Raw genomic sequence first — 15828 nt, 5'->3', positions numbered from 1 at the left:
TCTTTTTAAAAAAGTAAAAAGAAAGAAAGAAAAGGCTCTTACATGACAATTATCACAGCACGGTCCCTTAGCACAAGCTGAATTGTCTGACAGCCCACAGGTTTTAGGATTACAGCATGGTGGAGGGTTATCGTCACAGCCCTGAAAGGCAAACCACATGCCTGAAGAGTCTTCCTGAATCCATTCACACTGGACAGACATTTTAATGGCAACGTATTATGTAGCCTGCAGATAGATGCTTGTCTTTCACGTCGGCAAACAGCAAAAAAGAAACCAAGTCACGTCTTTCCCACCCCACAGACATTGATCGGCTGACTAATGTTACATCCTACTTGTTTCTATTCCTAGGACAGAGCTTGCTATGTTGGGGATATAATCCTCTGATACCATAGGGTCCATCACAGTGAAATCAGTGAGATGAGCTCTGGCTCTTGTAGACGAAGGCTAAATAAATATCAGATGTAGGATAAACAGAAGCTATGGTTAGGTCTTATGTGACATGTTTGAGCCTTAATAATACATGTCTCAATAACAGATTATAGGCATTTTAAAAACTTTTTTCTTTTTTAAAAAATTCTCTCTGTGTGTCTGTGTTTCTGTATGTTTACACAAGAGTGTGCATATGCCTGTGCATGTGACACATGAGTGTAAGTACCCACAGAGGCCAGAAGAGGGCATCAGCTCCCCTGAGCTGGAATTAGATGGTTGTGAGTCACCATGTGGGTGCTGGGAACTGAACTTAGGTGCCCCGAAGAGCAGCAACACTCTTAATTGCTGAGCCATCTTTCTGGCCCCTTTTCTTTTGAGACTTAGTCTCATTAGTCCATGCTGGCCTCAAAGTCATTCAGCTAAAGTTGGCCTTGAATGCCTGATATTACTGCTTCCATCCCTGCCTCCTGGAGTACTGGGATTGTAGGCACATACCACCACATCTAGCAGTTTACTTCATTTTTAATTTTTAAAAAGGGCTGGAAGATTAGTATCTGAATATGACTAAAATTACTTTTATGTCATTTACTCATGGCTTCTATTTTATGCTCTATGGGTCTGTTTTAATAGCTTTGACAATTAGGGTTAATAAGTAAACATAAGAAAGGATAGGTCTTTTTAGACGATACACATGCACACACACACACACACACACATACACGCACGCACAGTTTTAATCCCTAGGGATTTGAAATGGTTACGTTGGGAAAATGTTCCTTAAGCAGACAAGAATCAGCTGCGGAGGTCAGTTGTCTGGAATGACTTCGAGCAAGACACTCATTAGGGCAAGGGAATGTTTCTGAGTCTTGCACACATTGCACCACCCCGAGATGTGGGTCCTGTACTACATTGACATCTACAGGGAGGGGAATATCACAGTGGTTAGAACTCAATTAGATAACGTCATGAAGCTAAGACACACTGTTGTCAAATTTGAGTGGGGAGTTTCAATGTGTTTCCACTCGAGCCAAATGAAGCAAAAACTCAGGTATCAGGCAACGATTTCTTAAAAACACGCTCTTCTGGGGAAGAAAGTGTCAATGAGGGGTTGTCTAGATCAGGTTGGCTTGTGAGCCTATCTGTAGAGGAACGTCTTGATGACCTCAATTGTGGGAGGACCTGTTCATTGTGGGCGGCACCATTCCCGAGGTGTGGGTCCTGTACTGCATGAGTAAGCATGTGAGCAGTTGCTCCCCACGGGTGTGAGCAGCCTCTGCAGGTTCCTGCTGCCGTGACTTCCCTGCGGTGATGGACTAACTCGGAAATAAACCCTTCTCTTCTAAGTTACTCTGTCAGTGTACATTATCACAGCAACAGGAGAGGAAACTGGACACATTTAAGCATCAGAAGTGCAAGTTTTCTATTGCGAGGGGCACATTCCAGTGACCTCAGCCAGTACACAGAAAACCGCCAACACTTGCTTCCAGGTTCCCCAGCAGCCGTGACAACTTACTTCCCTTTTGCTTTATCTCTGTATCTTATCTCATTTACCCTCATTCTATCTTTCTTTTTCCCTCCAACCCCACAGTTTTTTAAAAAAATAATTTATTTAACTTTATTTTATGTGCATTGGCGTAAAGGTGTTAGATCCCCTGGAACTGGAGTTACAGACAGTTGTGAGCTGCCATGTGGGTGCTGGGAATTGAACCCAGGTCCTCTGGAAGAGCAGCCAGTGCTCCTAAGCCCTGAGCCATCTCTCCAGCCCAACCCCACAGTTTTATATAAGAGTTATTTGGTTTGGAAAAAAACTCACTGTGGGTTATAGGTATATTTAAAAAAAATTGACTTAAATATTGAATTTAAGTTGGTGATTAAATATTGGTAAAAAGCCAGTAAGATTCCATGACCAAACTCCAAATGTACCTCCCATATACTTCACAGTGAAAGTTTCACGTCTGTCTTTCTGAACAGCAAATGAGTTTAAGGGAAAGGCTGGGCAAGGGCATGCCCAGGAGGAAGAGAAGGACTTCCTCTTGGGAAGTCACTCGAAGATGGAACTTAAGTCATTAATGACCTTCAAAATGGCTTGTTTGAAAAATGAGAATGGAAGGGGCGTGGAAGGAGGGATCGAGACACAGTGGTCCAGGGATGTAACATGCCGATAAGCATGATGAATATGCTCTGGAGGTCTAATGTTCAGGAGTGTGACTGTCGTTAACAGATTGTACTGTACATTTGCAGTTTGCTAAGAGGTGGCACCCTAATTCTTACAGAAGAGACGGCAAAGAGAGTGGCACGAATTATAGTCTTACCACTCTCTGAGAGTCTTTCCACTCTAGGAGGGCTTGCGGATGAAGGGTTTATTTTAGCTCACCCTTGCTCCCTTAAGTTGTTCATCGTCAGGGCATTTTATCTTAGCAACGGAAATGAAATAAAGACAAAATCCTTGTAAGAGATACTTAATATGAATTTCAGGCACTCTTTACCTTGTGCTGTTGCAAGAAAATATATTCCTGCCAAGCACTCGAAAATTGCTTAGCAGTTACATCCTAATTCTTAATAGGAGATGAAGGAACGGGGAGGAAAGGGGAGGAAGGGGAGGGGAGGCGTGGGAGGAGGGGCAGGGGGAGATAGTGAGCTCATAAGCCAGGCAAGATGGCTCAAGCCTGCAATCCCAGCACTCAGGAAGCTGGGACAGGAGAGCTGTTTTGAGTTTGAGGCCAGCATGTGCTACACACAGATCCTGTATCAGGAAAAAAAAAAAAGCATGCTGATGTGAGTTGACATCAGGCTTAGCTGTGGTGGCTTTCATATGCCATGCACAAGGTAACTGTGCACTATTTCTTCAGTGTCAACTATATACCAATAAGGGTGGACTAAAAAGCAAATGTATTTGTATGGATAATCTACCAATCAGTGAACCATATACCAAGACACTGGTTCACCCTTGGGCCTGTCCGAATGTCCCTTGCCAAGGCCTTTGTAGAAGAATGCTGTGAGAAATGATACAACCCGACAGAGGGACAACACAGATTAACACTTCTGGGGTTCTGGCCTCATCCTCCTGAAGCAGCACTAACCAGCGGTCCACAGTCACAAACTTCGTCTCCTTCCAACACTCCATTCCCACAGACTTCTGCCTTGTAAGTCGGTTGGAGCCTCAGCTGGTTCTGAAGACAATGGGACTTTTGACTTGAGATAAAATCGGAAAAATCCTCCATGCTGCAGTTACTGAAGGACTTGATGCCACTGTAATGACTGGAAAGAGCCCAAGTGTCACATGGTTGTGTTCAGAGCTCCCACAGGCCATCTACCCTCAGAATAACAGCAGTTAGTTGGGAAGAAAGTACTACATGGAGCATTCAGATCTGTGCAGAGGAAGTCAATTGTTCGAGAACTTCTGCTAAATCCTTTATTAGAAAAAGTAGCACAAAATTCTACTGGCGTTCATGTGGCAAACTTTGGGTGACATTGGTCTCATGCTTTAGTGTCTACCTTACATATCACTTCATTTCTTAAGTTGTTGCTTCCTTTTCCTCCTAGAACTGCTGAACTTTGAAACAGCCCCACCTTAAGGACGGCCAACAGTTTTTCTCTCTCTTTATCCACACTTGGTCAGAGGTGATTTCCCCCAAGCCGGTTTTGTAGGTTTTAAATAACTCCTACATCTCTTATCTTCTACCTTAAAATCTGAACTCTGTAAGTCTAGTAAGCAACTCCAAGTAAGCATGTATGTGTGTATGTGCATATTCATTATGTATACAGGAGTGTGTGTGTGTGTGTGTGTGTGTGTGTGTGTGTGTATAGGACAGCAGTCAATTTCAGGTTTATGTGGGGCCAGGCAGGGCAGGGATCCTGGTGGACACGGATCCCTATGCTGTAACACTGACTTAGGCCTTTGGTCGGGACGTAGATGCTCTAACAGTAACACTGCACATTCAGAGACAAGCATGTGTGAGGAAGAAGCATCTGGAGTTATTCAGACCGAGCACAAAACACAGTTGACGCTCTGGGTCACTGAGCTTCACCCTTACTAGATTCGACCAACCATGGGTCAAAAGTACTGGGGAGAACTTGTACCTGCTGAAAGAGAACAGACCATTTGCCTTGGCCCTGCCTCCTGAGCAGCACATCCCAACAGACGTCTTCCTAACACTGACTTTAGTCCTGACACACTCATCATCTAGAGGAGAAGTGAGGCACACAGAGGGATGTGCAAAAGTACTATGCAGCTCTGTGAGGGACCTGTGCATCTGAGGACTCGAGAAACCTCACATCCATGAGGGCTGTCTTAACTGATGAAGGATGGCATCTTCATTGTGGACAGGACTGATCCCTGAGCAGGGCTCCTGGACTGTGTAAAATGGAGAGTGTAGCTGAGCACTGGCACACAGGTGCCACTTCCTCTCTGCTCTTGACTGTGGATGCAATGTACTCGGTGTCTGGAGCTCTGGCTGTTTTCACCTCCCTGCCAGGACAGACAGTAGCCTGAAATGTGAGCTTGAATAAGCCCTTTCTCCTTTAAGTGGCTTTATTCAGGGAATTTTATCACAGCAACAGAGATAACAGTAAGACAGTAAGGGATACTTAAGTAATAGGAACTTCAGTCCCTTTTTCTAATATGGAGACAAAGGCACCGTTTATCTCCTAGAGCTGTGAAATATAACTCATGCAAAGTACAAATGGGACGGACATGCCAACTGGCAAGTCGGCCGGGACAAAATATTGAAAGCATCTGTATCTCACCAATCCTGTGTCGGTAATGAAATATTCATTCTCCATGACGGCCTCCAGTTCCTAGAGTCCACCATCTCCTACAGGTTAAGGCAGGAGACTAGCTGAGCAGGAGTGTCCATGCTTGTCCTCCATGCTTTCCCCGGAACACCGTCAGTTCTGTCTGACCTCTTGTATAGACCACTCCCAGTCTCTCATCAGAGCCCAATCTCTGTGACTTCAACCCACATTTCCCAGTCACCTTGTTCTCCCCACTCAGTTCACACTGCTCAACATCCTCCTTGCTGTCTCCTCTGCCACACTTAGACCTAACGCTCGCACCCTCTACTTGAAAAGCTGTTGCTCGGTGTACATGCACGGTTCTCTCTCTTGCTAACACAGGGATGATTTCTCAGCACATACATCAAATATCACCCCCTCGCTAGTCTTCACCCTCTTTACTGACATTGCCTCTAAGGCACTTGTCAACCAGAATACTCCTGATTTAACTCGTTTTCTTCCAGCACAGCATAAGAAGGTTATAATTATTCTTTAAAAACGAAGCAGCGGGCTGGAGAGATGGCTTAGAGGTTAAGAGCACTGCTTGCTCTTCCAAAGGTCTTGAGTTCAATTCCCAGCAACCACATGGTGGCTCACAACCATCTGTAATGAGATCTGGTGCCCTCTTCTGGCCTGCAGGGATACGTGCAGACAGAACACTGTACACATAATAAATAAATAAATCTAAAAAAAAAAAAAAAAACCAACTAACCAACCAACCAACCAAACAAAAACCAAAGCAGCGAGCGGGACATGGTGCCATGTTACCTGTCATCCTATCCTTGGGGAAATAGTGGCAGAAGTATCACAGCAAGTTCAAGACCAGCTGAGTCTACACAGCAAGTTCCAGGAGGGTAGCATAAACTCTGTCTCAAAGATAGTTAAATAAATAAATAAATAAATAAATAAACCAAAGGGAAAACCAGAAAGGGAGTATGATTTAAGCCACCTGCTTAAATAATAGATTTTTTTTTTTTAGATATTTCCTTATTATTCTCAACAATAACACCATCTAACACTATTATGGTCATAAGCATCTATAATTCAGTGGTGGGTACGGCTAACATAAAGCTATTCAGATGGAGATAATAAACGTGATGGTCTGAAAGCCTAACCCCTTGCGTTGCTGTATGAAGATGCTATTGACATGAGGATGAGCAATGAAGAGTTTTGAACAGATCACCAGTGTTGCATTTGTGTGAGCACACCGCCTGGTTGGACACAGCATTCAGTTAACTACACATAACGGGATCAGCTCTACATTTCCAACCACTGTCACATGATTTCCATTCGTGTCTGTGTATGGGCACATGTGGGTCACAGCACACAGGAGGTTAGACAACAGCTTGCAGGAGTCGGATCCAGGGATTGAACTCGGGTCATCAGGTGGGACTGTTAGTGCAGAGTCATTTCACATGCGTGGTTTCTCTCCACATCCCAGAGAACAAAGGGAGAAGAAGCAACAGAGAGTTGGCAGGAGAGCTCAGTGGCTAAAGCTGCTGACTGCGCAAGCCTGGCAGCCTGAGTTCAACCCACATAGAGGAGAAAGGAAACAGCTCAGAGGTGTCCTCTGACCTCCACGTGCATGCCGTGGCATGTGCCGCCTCCCGCGCGCGCGCACACACACACACACACACACACACACACACACACACGAGCAGGCCGTGAAAGGGAGGCTTCCCCCATCAGTGTGCTGTCGTGTATGTGCCTGTTCTGTGAGGATGGAATGGACGCTGTTCCTGGAACGCAGTGTGAATGGCAGCTCGTCCAGGCAGTGAGCGGGTTCACGGCTCCCATCACTGAATGGATGCGCCGTGCGCTCTCTTTCTCCTTCTCCCACTCAAGAGCTTCTGAATTTAGTTGATTTCCTTGTACAGATCCTGCCGTCTCTCAAAGGGCAATAAATGACAATTATAAAAACAAGTTTATGATTTTTAATTCATCAATTTTGATATGATGAATACATACTGGGAAAAAAATAGCCCAGATTAAAAAAAAACTCTGTAATTTCAAAATTAATAAACTCCTTTCTAAAAAGGAGCAACCCAAGCCTAGATGGCCTCACTGGTCAGCTCTACCAAGTAAGTTAGAAAGCAATGGCACCAATGTTGGGAAAACCCTCACTGGGTCCCATCGCAACAGACCATGGCTGAAGACCAAACGGTTCTTATCAGCACTTTCTCTGTATGGGAAAATGAGGAAACACTGTACTCTGGAGGCTTCCAACCACAAGGAGCCTCCCAGTTTCATGTCTGGTGTGGTAAGGAAGTGCCTTGACCAAATGTAACTCAGGGGAGCAAGGGATAATCCAGTTTACAAGTCCAGGTCACTGTCTGTCAGTGAAAGGAAGCCATAGCTGGAACTCATGCAGCCGATCACTTCACACCCGTAGTCAGGAGCAAAGAGAGAATACAAGCACCCTGGCTTGCTGCTGAGCTGCCGAGTCAGCAGATATCCTGCTAACGGCACTGAAAATTGCCCCCTGTAGGCAGAGGATAAGCATGAGCCTTTCATCCTTGGGCTTGTTTCATGGGTGGCCTGATGAAGAGGCTGGTTGGTATTCATAAGTGTTGAAAAGTTTAGCCAGGCCTTGGAATAATCTTTAGTACTTTCTGGTAGGAAATGAAACACAAACATCCACATGCAGTTGCCTCCTCATGCCCTAGGGGGTGCTGTTCCAGGACACTCTATGAATATTCAAATTCTCAGGTTTTCAGGTCCCTCACAGAGGGTGATAGAGGGGCTTATGAACTTAAGAACATCTCTGTGTACTTGACATCACCTCTATATGATATTCAAGATCTAAAGCCAATGCTGGGCAAATACCCATCATGCTGTGCTTCAGGAAGGAGGAACTAGGATACAATTTCCCCCCAATAATTTTGATCCAATTGTGTTGTTTGAAATTGTGGGATTGAAGCTCAGTGACCCAGAGCGTCAACTGTGTTTTGTGCTCGGTCTGAATAACTCCAGATGCTTCTTCCTTACGCATGCTTGTCTCTGAATGTGCAGTGCTACTGTTAGAGCATCTACGTCCTGACCAAAGGCCTAAGTCAGTGTTACAGCACAGGGATCTGTGTCCACCAGGATCCCTGGCACCCCACTCACAAGAGGTGCCAAGTCTACGGAACTGTTTGAATTCTGCTCACTGAGACACTCACCATTCCGCACGGCCTTTGGCTCTAAATGTAATTGTACTACAGTATGATAAGTAAACATCAGCACAAAACCATTTTTTTTTCTTTCTCCACTAATTGGCTTTTGGGAGTTCCCACTGAGGACCCTGAATTGTTAAGAAATACTGGATAGGGCCTGGGGCTGTGCCTCAGTTGGCAGACTGCCTGCTGTGTTGGTTAGTTTTTTGCCAACTTGACACAAGCTGGAGTCATCTGGGAAGAGGGAACCTCAACTCATCAGCTTGGCCTGTGAACCAGGTTGATTGACTAATGGTTGGTGTGGTATGGCCCAACCCACTGTGGGGTGTGTCCTGAGCTGAATAAGGAAGCAGGCTGAGAAAGGCATGAGGAGCCGGCCAGTAAGCCAACTCCTCCACAGCCTCTGCCTCAGCTCCTGCCTCCAGGTCTCAGCTTCAGCTATTGCCCCGACTTCCTTCCCTCAGTGGTGGACTACGACATGAAGTGAGACATGAAATAAACCCTTTCTTCTCCAAGTTGCTTTTGATCTTTTTTTTTATCACAGCCATTGAAACCCAAGACGCCCAATTTCTAACGGGTTAGTTTTCTTAGAGGAATTAGCTTAATAGAAACTCTAGAGGTGAGGCATAGAAGCCAAGGCTCTTACATCGCTTCCGGATTCATCACACAGATGGAAACTCCGCACTGGCACTCGCTCACATTGTCATACCCTACTCCCATGCTGAGGCTCAGCAGCTGGACTAAAATAATCGCAACCGATTCCAGACTTACGGCTTTGGAGTGCTGAAAAGAAAACACATCAGACCGTAAATGTACGCACACACGTTGTGGGAGCCGTTTGACTCATGGCTAGGAAAACGTGATTGACAATTCACGATAGCCACATAGTCAAATAAAGGGGAAGCAGGCATTGTGCTAGTCACAGGAGTGCCGCCCGCGTTGCAACGTTGTGTTACAGGCAACACTTTGAACACAGGAGTGATCTAAAAATAAGTGTCTTTTAATAACGTGAGTGAAGAACTCAGAAAAAATCATTTAAATTTATTTAAATGGGATAAATTCCAGTTAGAATATTGAGATGCATAATAAAAGTAAATTTGTAGGGTCTGGAGAGATGGCTTACTGGTTTAGAGCACTTGCTGCTCTTCCAGAGGATCCAGGTTTGATTCCAAGCACCCACGTAGATTCTCACAACTGTCTATAACTCCACTTTCAGGAGATCTGACACCCTCTTCCAGCTTCTGAGGGCACTTGTGGTGTACAGACAGACTCCTGTACATGCAAAACACTCATACAGGTAAAATAAAAATAAAACAAAAGTAATCAGCCAGGCGGCAGTGGCTCATGCTTTTAATCCCAGCACTTGGGAGGTAGAGGCAGGTGGATCTGGCAGATCTCTGTGAGTTCAAGGCCAGCCTGGTCTATAGAGTGAGTTGCAGAACAGCTGGGGCTACGTAAAAAAAAAAAAATCCAAAATAAATAAATAAAAATAAATCAATTAAAATTATGAGTGATTAGAAAATTCAAAATAGAGCCCAGAGCAAGCATCTCATCTACTAGTGCCAGACAGCACTTCTCCCAGAGATCAGAAGTGATAACATCCATTTGTCAGCTCTACTCGGTGTTGTTAAAGTCAACTACCTCATAAATGCTCACAGGTCAAGAAGGAAAAAAAATGACTTTTGTGTGCACAGGAAACAGTTTCGCTCATTATGGAATCTGTAATAGTCAGACTCATGGGGCAGAGTGCTGTGTCTGATGAAGAATGTGTTCATTCATTTTACATATGTGTACATGTATTATTTTGTGTCTGTGATGTACGCCTATGTGTGTATATGCATATGTGAGCATGCTCATCTGGGCGTGCACGTAGAGGCCTGAGGTCCACCTCAGGTCCACCTCTTTGCACTCTGTTTTTTGAGATGAGGTCTCTAGTTCAACTTGGAGCTCACTGTGGATGGAGGACTAGCTGCTGGGAGCTCTGCAGACCCCTCCTCGCCTTCCTCCCAGCACTGGGGTTACAGTGTGCACTACCATACCTGGCCTTCTTATATGATGACTGGGGAATCAGGTCCTCATGTTCACACAGAGGGCACTTTCTCTACCAGGTCATCTCCTGGTCCCTGTTCATTAATTTGTCTGCAGTAACTATTACACAGTCTGTGTATGTAAAGCAAGTGCTATGCTTAAATAAATAAATAAATAAATGTAAGTTTTGTCAATTGAATATTTAGAACTTAAAAGCCTACACATGGATAACATTTTCACTTGCTTCTCAACTAACAGCTGGGTTGTGTTTTTCCATATAGGTTTTTAGGAAGCAGGACAGGAGGATATAATCCCTTACTGGCATTATACGGCCCTGAGGGATTATGGGAGAGAGGGAACATTAGTGAGCCAAGCTGCACCTATGTATTTCAATGTGTCAGTCACTCCTGTAGATACTGGATGTTGCTGGCATTTCTTGGCTAAAGATCGGTGATGGTTGTCCTAAAGAAATGTGGGGGAAATGGAAAGTGCTGGGGAAAGCTTCTGCCAGTCACTGCTCTTCCTGGGGGACCACTGTTCCCTGCCCAGCAATCTCAGCCTTCCCCGTCCTCTACTGCTGGACTATCCCTGGTAGTCAGTCTGCCTTTAGACAGAAAGGTTCTTCCTCTTTGTTAACCAGTAAAGTTCTTGCTTCATGTTAGCATTATGTGTGTGTGTGTGTGTGTGTGTGTGTGTGTGTGTGTGTGTGTGTATGTGTGTTGCATATGTTTAAGTCCCACACCCCATCCTTAGAGACCAGAGAAATCACTTTCTCCATAAAATAAAAGCTACATTTACCCAAATATGATTCATGAACTTTAAATATGAATTTTCTCTTTCCCAGCCCCACTGTGCTCCTTTTTGCTTATTAGAGTAAGATCATTCAATGCTGCCTCTCTGAAACTCCAGCAGACATCACATAAACACAAAGGTAAAGAGAGGAGCAAATTCCACAGTGAGAAGCACCAAAGTGAAATGATGTCAGAACTACACCAGTGTCAACACCCTGAGAGTCCTACAATAATGCAAATTTTTAATGGATAATAAATCAAGGGAATCTTTAATTTTATACTGTTTTATACAACAGTCTGTTATATATTGTTTAAAGATTTACTTTATTTTTATTCTTGTGTGTGCACATGCATGTGTGAGTGCAGTGCCCACAGAGGCCACAAGAGGGCATCAGATTCCCCTGGAACTGGAGTCACAGCTGGTTGTGAGCTAAAGGATGTGGGTGGGTGCTGGGAACTGAACCTAGGTCCTCAGAGAAGGAGCAAGCACTCTCCAGCAAGGAACCTCCCTGTTTTGAATTTTAATCAAGCAGATTAAAGCACAGCATACCAGAGCAACGCCTCCCGCATAGTTCTGCTCACATATCTTCCCTTGAAAGGTGGCACCCACATAGTCTGAAGTTTCTCTGTAACTAAATTGAAAACAGATTATAATCATATCATTTTGTAAAAGTAAGCATAGTTAATGCTCTATTTTCATAGGACAGATCTTAGTGTTGCTCACTGATTCAGAGTCTTACATTTTCCACTAACATTCGTGTGACATGGGTTAGGATGTGCCCACTGTTCCTGCATTTTCCAAAAATGATAAAAACCAATTAAAAAATAGAAAACATTAGAAAGTGTACTTTCACATGGGTTTCTGAAACGTGATAGGATTAATTCAATGCAGTGACTATTTTAGAAAAAAATGGATATATCCTCTGGAATAAATACAAAAATCAATAAAATCCCTTCAAATGACAAAACGAAGACAGCGAAGCTGGCACAGGGGTGGGGCCAGGGCAGAGCTGGGACGTCTCCCCGTCCTTGGTGGGGTTCGCCTGCCAGAGCCTTACGAAGGCAAGCGTGTGACAGCATACTAAAAGTACTGCAGTTCACGCGTGTTCCGAAATTACCAATGATAGAAAGCAAAGAATCTATTAAATACGAGGGCTTGCATGCTAAAAATTTCAACCCAGTGGAGCTACACTACATTGATGGTGTATTAGAACAGTGGTTCTCAACCTGTGTTTTGCAACCCCTTAACAAACCTCTATCTCCAAAAATACTTACTTACATTAAGATTCATAACAGTAGCAAAATTACAGTTATGAAGTAGAATTGAAAATCATTTTATGGTTGGGGCGTCACCACAACATGAGGAACTGTATTAAAGGGTTGCAGCATTAAGAAGGTTGAGAACCACTGTGCTAGACTATTCAGAAGTATCCTCCTTTCTGGTTTTTCTCTTTTCTTCTTTTTCTTTCTTTGCATAGTGTGTGTATGTGCTCATTTCTGTGTGCCCTTGGGTTGCAGAAGCACTGGCCACTTGGCTTTGACACAGGTGCTGGGACTCTGAACTTGGATTCTCATAAATGCACAACAAGCACGTGACCCACATGGCCAGTTCCTTAGTTTCTCCTCGTTGTTGCCACCATTATTATTATTTCAAAGAGCAAAACAAAGGCCTACATTCATAGAATTCAGACAGGCCTTCCAAACAGATGTGGTGAACCTGTGATGCACAGCCAGGGGCACTTGGTAGAGTGATGTGTGCACTGTGGTAGGAAGGCACTGGAAGCAGACTGAAGAACTGAGCACCAACTACAGACCAACCAAGTGAGGGAATTTAATAATCTCACCGTAAGTCAACTGTTCCAGTAACAGCTGCATACTGTTGTATATACAGGGGGCAGAAATCACAGAGAACTTGCTTGTTCTCTAAAATGCATGTGGATTGTTGGAAAAGGGGTCAGATTGACCAGTTTCTCTTGGTCTAACCTGTTGTAACTTGAGAACGTACATACACAAGTAAAAATGCCATGTCATGTGGACGCAGAACAAGGTAAGACTGTTTCCACTTCAGGAACCTGTAGAGCAAATCGTTAGCGTCGCCAGTGGTCGAGATTTTGTTTTCATCTGCCCAAAATTCCAGGGAAGACAGAATTACTGTAAGATTAAAGGGGGCAAAAATCTAAAATAGAACACAGACAGAAAACCTGTTCAAATGACATGATCTAAAGGGACTGGGCAAAAGAGCTCTGAAAATGAGCTCAGGTCATGCATTTAACAACTGCAGTGTGGGTCTGGACTCAGTATTTAAAAGTGTTAGTCAGCAGTAAGTGCCCTGGTCATAAAAGTCAAATGCTTGCACTTAATCACTGCCCCTTCCCCACCCCTGGAAAGTCTCGTATGTAATCCTTACAATGACCTACTTTACAGGTAGGAGAATGGAAACTTCAAATGCAACTTAACGGTCCTTCCATCACTCAGCAGGCATCTTTATGCGGCTCCACAAAAGAAGGTGTGGGGGTTCTTAGGAACAGCAGCAAGTGTGGTGGTCTGAGTGATAATTTCCCTCATAAGTACTGGCATTTGGATACTGGTCACGAGTTGGTGGCGCTGTTTGGGGAGGTTTAGGAGGTGTGGCCTTGCTGGAGGAAGTATGTCACTGGAGGTGGGGCTTTGAGGTTTCAAAGCTGAATGCCACTCCAGGTGCACCCTCTGCTTCATGCTTTGGATCCCAGGCACATGCTCTCAGCTTCCAGCTCTAGCTGGTCTATCTGCTGCCTCGGCCATGCTGTCTCCACCATTAAAGGACTCTAGCCCTCCGGAACTATAAGCCTCAATAAACTCTTCCTTCTATAAGTTTCCTTGGATATGGTGTTTTATCACAATGATAGAAAAGTGACTAAGATATAAGTGTAAAAAACTTTTTTTAAAAAGACAAAGAAGAAAATACTCACAGCATTTGCCAGTCCAATCAACTGGAAAATCTTTTCGGTGGCAATGGCTGTGTCAGCCCCAATACGCTCATACTGTAAAATAAAATTGCCAGATATATACATATGTATATTTGCTTGACACTGATGACTTCAACTCTCCTGTTATAAGTTTAATATAGCAAAGTAACAAACTGTTTTCAATCACTAACATATTTTAATCAACATTACTTTATTATTCATACCATATAGTGTGAAAATGGAAAATATAAAAAGATCTGAAAAAAGTTACAAGATAGAATTCCACTATTAATAAATTAAGGATAATAGTTCCTGACAGAAAATATTTGCTTTAAATGATTTAGATGTGAACAATCTCAGTGTTTTGCTTGTGATGTGTGTATTGCAGTGCCCACGGAGGCCAGAAGAGGACACCAGATCACATAGGCTTGACTTAAGAAGCTGTTGTGAGTCACCTCGTGGGCGCTGGGAGCTGAACTCAGGTCCTCTGTAAGGGCAGATAGCGCTCTTAACCACAGTCATCTCTCCAGCCCGAGGAAGTCACTTAAGACTGGGGAAATTCCCAGAATTTGTATGTGAAAAGCTCCCAAAATGGTACATACTGAGCAATTCCATGTAGCATGAATCTTAAAAGTTCTTATTAATAAAATCAAACCCGGGGCCAGTTATTGGGGTGAATGCTGGAAGGTCAGAGAGAGACAGAACAAGCCACAGCTAACCTCATCTGGCCAACTTCTCAGCTGATCTTGTTTCCTCAGACTGGAAGCTTCTGTGTCCTCATCCCAATGGCTCTCAGCTGAACTGCTGCTCGAAATCCTGAATGCTTAACCAGCCAAATGCTTCTAGTTTCTGGTCCTCACTCCTTATAAACCTTTCTGCTTTCTACCACCACTCCCTGGGATTAAAGGCTGCTTTCTGGGATTAAAGGCATGAGTCACCATGCCTGGCTGTTTCCAGTGCGGCCTTGAACTCACAGAGATCCAGAGGGATTTCTGTCTCTGGAATGCTAGGATTAAAGGCGTGTACTAACATTTTCTAGCCTAAGTATCTTGTGGCTTTTCTGTTCTCTGACCCCAGATAAGTTTATTAAGGTACACAATATTTGGGGGAACACGATACCACCACAATTCCATTCATACAACATTTTGGAAATAAACACATTAGTGGATTATGAAGGCCAATGAGATTAAGGGAGGGGTGTGTGTGAGACTGGAAAGCAGTATGCTGTGGCTCCTTGTTGGGGTTCAAGTATCCTGTCTCATGACCGCATGGGCTGCAGTGTGTGGGCTGCTCAGCATTGCAGAAGGTGTCTACACGTGCACACTCTCCGGCCAGTATGTTTGAGGCTCTAGCTAGCCTCAATAAGTAGGTAAATGAAAAAATGAGAAATTACTGGAATCAAAAACTTCCAGGTTTTAACAAAAGGAATAATAGAGGAAAAAAGAGTGCAACTAATTGAGAGTTTATTAAAATCCACTACTGCAAAGTTATTATGCAAAGTCAAAAATTGATTCTGTGAGACAGAGAATTGTTTTTCTTAATGCTTCACAGCTAATAAGAAATGAGCAGGACAAATACAATTGGAATACACTTACCATTTGTTTCTCAACTACAACATGTATTTCCAGAAAGTGAGAGGCACTTTGCTGTGGCTGAAAAAAAATCCACAGACTTGATGTCAAAATTGAAGAATGACTTCAATATTTT

At 43.8% G+C, this 15828-nt stretch overlaps 1 protein-coding gene across 1 annotated transcript in view; it reads right to left on the bottom strand.

The window, feature by feature from the left end:
• The window catches only part of Adam2 (ADAM metallopeptidase domain 2), a 53432-nt gene that overhangs the window by 19215 nt on the left and 18389 nt on the right, over positions 1-15828 (bottom strand). The window contains exons 7-13 of the mRNA XM_059273440.1: positions 15717-15773; positions 14125-14196; positions 13186-13352; positions 11727-11808; positions 9004-9140; positions 3510-3687; positions 43-141 (exon numbers count right to left, since the gene is read on the bottom strand). Of these exons, the coding sequence (XP_059129423.1) occupies positions 43-141; positions 3510-3687; positions 9004-9140; positions 11727-11808; positions 13186-13352; positions 14125-14196; positions 15717-15773 (792 nt within the window). The remainder of the gene's footprint in view (positions 1-42; positions 142-3509; positions 3688-9003; positions 9141-11726; positions 11809-13185; positions 13353-14124; positions 14197-15716; positions 15774-15828) is intronic.

Source organism: Peromyscus eremicus, chromosome 9 (genome assembly GCF_949786415.1).
Source record: "Peromyscus eremicus chromosome 9, PerEre_H2_v1, whole genome shotgun sequence".
Classification (NCBI taxonomy): Eukaryota; Metazoa; Chordata; class Mammalia; order Rodentia; family Cricetidae; genus Peromyscus; species Peromyscus eremicus.
The sequence above is the reverse complement of the archived record's forward strand: the minus strand, read 5'-3'. Positions and strand labels throughout refer to the sequence as shown.